The sequence below is a fragment of the Bidens hawaiensis genome, unplaced genomic scaffold (assembly GCF_021521415.1).
Source record: "Bidens hawaiensis isolate Kalapana, Puna unplaced genomic scaffold, B.hawaiensis_p1.1 tig00024283_1, whole genome shotgun sequence".
Taxonomy (NCBI): Eukaryota; Viridiplantae; Streptophyta; class Magnoliopsida; order Asterales; family Asteraceae; genus Bidens; species Bidens hawaiensis.
Genome location: NW_027493827.1, coordinates 310,456 through 314,705, shown reverse-complemented (window position 1 = coordinate 314,705; position 4,250 = coordinate 310,456). Strand labels below are relative to the sequence as shown.

The following is a 4,250-nucleotide window of genomic DNA, read 5'->3' as shown; positions in this document are numbered from 1 at the left end:
TGACAAATCTATGGGCATTAATTAGTAGATATAAATCATTGAATTGGTGAAAAGAAGATAAATTATAGAATATATCTTCAATAAAAAATCATTGATTGATTAGTGTTTTTTTAATGCACCAGATGGAGAAATGATTTTAATAAAGTTTAATCTTATCGGCTTATCCAAATGGAAATCCAAAAGTAGGCTATCAAACTACTCACGTCTCTTTTCTTAAAAAGTCTTATGATGCATGCACAAAACATGATTTTAAGTCTTAGGGTCAGAATATTCGTTCCTGGTTTTCATTTACAAATCCTGTCTATATATATTTAGCTTCCAAGAGTTAATGTTCTCATAGAAATATAACAAAACACACACGGTTGGGTTTCAAAGTTCATCATTTAGTATCATAAGTTGTTTAAACAACAACAAAACACATCACACAAATCCAAAGTGATATGAGTTTTGCCCCAAGTTTGAGTAGAATCAGTCTTGTTCAATCATTCTCAGTTGTCTTTCTTTATTGGTTCTATTCAGTTTCTTGAAGCATATACATTTGTACATATCATTCAAATAACGGGTCTAGTATTGTTTTGTGTTTTGAGGGTCATTTTCTGGATCAGTTTGTAATTGTGTCTCTTTTTTGTCTAGTTTCTTTCTAGGCCGTTTATTTTAAATACAATAATTTTGGTCATTCAGAAAAAAAAAAAGACAATTTAACTAGCTAGAAGCATATCATGTCATCAAAGGGTTATAATTATTTAAAGGTGGATGAGAAGAAGATGAAGAGAATGATCTCGAACTGCGAATCGGCAAGGAGGTCCAGGATGAAGAAACAACAGCACATGAAGGATCTCAATGACCAAATCTTTTATTTAACGAAAAAGAGAGACGAAATGTTACTAAAAATCGAAGGAATCGCGAAAGAGAACACTGTGATGGAGATTGAGAATATGGTTTTGAGATCACAGAAACAGGAGTTGGAGAAAAGATTGGAGTATGCAAACCAAGTTTGTGGATGGTATGAAGGTGTTGGTGGTGATGTGTCATTGGCATCAGTGGGTGGTGTTCAAGAACCATGGATAAGGCCATGGGAGCAAAAGCAGCCTTCCAACTCCATGCCTGTTATGTCATCATCTATTGGATTTTCCATCTTTTGATACTTTGGTTACTTTAATGTTGTTGGATTTTACTTTTCCTATGATGTTGTTTTTCAAAATGTTGATAGGGTTGGTGGTGTTGATCTTCTATTGTTGGGATGGAAGTGGGGTTGCGGTTAGATTCTGTTGTACACTTGTATGCGTTGTGATGTGTAATCACCACCTTTTCATTAATTTCAACTGTTTAATTTTTTTACTTTTTATTTTTTTGTATTAAATTATATTTATATACTCATCATCTTTTACATAAATAAAAATAATGTTACTTATTTTACATTTGCAAAGATCTTGATCATCAACACCCTAAATAAATTGTATTTGTAGGTTACTAATTTATTTATTGATTACTTCGTTAGCATCCGCATGCACATGAACCAAACAAAAACAATAAACGAATATAAGGATTTAACGTGGTTCAAACTAATCTACATCCATGGGTGGTAACTAAGCATTCTTTATTAAGTGACAATGATTACAAGCACATAATGTGCTATAATTAGAGACTAAATTTGGGTTTGTAACTTAATAAAGAAGAACCTCAACGAGCTAGGTTTAGGGTCGAACGCTCCGCATTTGTCTCCTCCTTTTGACTTCAACTAAATTTGGCACAAACAAAGCCTATGAAACCAACATTTGTAAATTAATTCTAAATATTTGTTTTTAACAAAAACATGCCTATATAAACATGACTAAATAGTAAATACTATTAACAAGTTATCGTGTGGAACAAAATCACAACCTAACTAATCATTGTCAGTGTCCACAAGTGAGGTCAATGTTAATAGAAGTTCTAGCACGACCATGATCGTGGCTTTCTAAATGAAAACTCTTCAAGTTCGCATCCATCTAGGATGTAAGGCCTTGAACCTGGACGCCCTAATTTAGTGTTAGATTTACTCATAAACGTAGATTTAAAATTAGAGTTAATTAACACATTTGCAGAATATAAAACTTCAACCATTCATTAGTACAAATCATTCAAATCTCTTTCAAACAACATTTAACATGTCTTTAAACTTCAATCATAAAGAAAACATAACAAATTCTTCTTTCTTTCAATGCCAGTTTCTTATTCATCAATGCCATGTGTGCTCCTCAAGCTAGCTATTTCATCCTATTTGTCTGTGTGAATACTAAAAGTCAGGTACACTAAGTGAGTTCCAGTTTAAACACTTGTCACAGGTTATTCATACACATACATACATACACGTTCGCATCTAAGATACTATTATTACATGCAACCTATACTTACACTCTTACCTCTTAATGATCCTTACATTTATTCTTACATTCTTGCATAGATATTAAAATGGTCTGCCATCCTAGTTTTTGCACATATATTATAAAGTTTTACACTCTAATTCTTGCACAGATGTTATAGAGTCTGTCACTTTAATTCTAACACAGATATTATAAGGATTACGGGTGAGCAGAAAACCGAATTAACCGAACCGAAACCGAATTAACCAAAAAAATTGAACTAAAAAATCTAAGCCGAAGCATTACCGATGGTTAATGTTTTTTTTTTTTTTAAAAAAAAAAAACGAATTTCGGTTTTGGTTTGGTTTTCCATTTTTAAAAAATCGAACTGAACCGACTGATAGTTATGATGGTTATGAATATGATGAAGACTACGACGACACTTTGAAGATGAAGAAGATGATAAATGAAGATTGAGACTAAACTTTTATTGTTTTTTAATTAAGAACTTTGTTGAATTTTAAACTCTTCTACTCTAACAACTTTGTATTCATATGGTTCCACGTAATACTCACCTATTTCTATTTTTTGAATTCAATATATGTGGTACTCTAATACGCTCTTGCAAGCTTAAAAATCACTATATTCATTATATATATATTTTTGCAATGTCAACACATAATTGAAAAAAAACCAAATATAACCGAACCGAAACGAAAATAACCGAAAAGCCAGAAACTAAAAACCGAAAATCCAACGGTTTGTATATTCAAAAAACCGAAAATTTGGTTTTGGTTTCGGTTTTGGCTAATAACCGAACCGTGCTAAGCCCTAATAAGGGTTTTTCACCCTAATTCTTGCACATATATTATAAGGGTCTGTCACCCTAATTCTTACACAAATATTACAAGGGTCTGCCAGCCTAACTCTTGCTTCTATTCATTCCACAACTCTTACAATCATATATGAAATAAAACAATTAACACATACGATATACTCAAACAATATACCATTACAAACACAAAAGTATACTTAAAACACTTTTCTTACAAGTATGCACACAACCCCAAAATGTTTAAAAGGAAAGGGGCTAGAAACTCACCTCAATCCTAGCGTTCTAAATTAATTATGATCCCTTTCTTTAATTGGGCATGGCTAACTGGTTAACATATAAATGCATTAATTGACCACTTAACCGACTACATAGAACTAGAGCTTCACAAAATCATGGTTTTGCAAATCTGGATTTGCAAGTCTGGGATTTTCAAGAATGGATTTGCATGTCTGAGATTTGCAAGTTTGGATTTGCAAGCCTGGATTTGCAACTCTGGGATTTGCAACTCTTGGAGTTTTTCATAAAGCTTGGAACACGTTTCATCTCGATCAATTGCCATACTAAATTTTGTTTAAATGTGACTTCGTTTACCCATTCTTTTCATGAAACGAACTTCACCCATTTAATTCGAACCGAACCAATCAGCTCGTTTATGATTAAGTTTGCAACTTTAATGCTCATTATATCCCGATTTAACATCCTACCAATTTTTTTGGCAATCCGACAACAAATACATAATCTTTTTAGCTAAAACATCTTTTTCGAAGTCGGCTCAGATTTGATTTGAGGTCGATTCAAATCTTGATCTTGACACGCGTTTGATCTTGATCTTTCTTATAAATGGATGACACAACGAATACTAAAGTATTATTAATACTTGCTTTTTGTTTCTTGATCTGGAATCAGATGGAGAAAGGGAATATGTGTGTTTTGAGTGTGTATAGTGTAACATCCGGACATTTTAATAAATAATAATGGATCATTATTATTTTATGCCAGGGAAAATTATTTATTTTGAATAAATATTAATAGTTAAGAGAATCGGTTTAGAAATAAACATGGACTCGGGAAAG

At 32.2% G+C, this 4,250-nt stretch overlaps 1 protein-coding gene across 1 annotated transcript; it reads left to right on the top strand.

The window, feature by feature from the left end:
- The first annotated feature begins 719 nt into the window (after nt 1-719).
- LOC143569000 (bZIP transcription factor 53-like) lies at nt 720-1,142 on the top strand. Its single transcript, XM_077055013.1, has one exon. The coding sequence runs from the start codon at nt 720-722 to the stop codon at nt 1,140-1,142; it is 423 nt and encodes a 140-aa protein (XP_076911128.1).
- The last annotated feature ends 3,108 nt before the right edge of the window (nt 1,143-4,250 follow it).

What these genes read in the sequence shown, in the direction of transcription:
- LOC143569000 (XM_077055013.1), top strand. Translation starts at nt 720, where the DNA reads ATGTCATCAAAGGGTTATAATTATTTAAAGGTGGATGAGAAGAAGATG.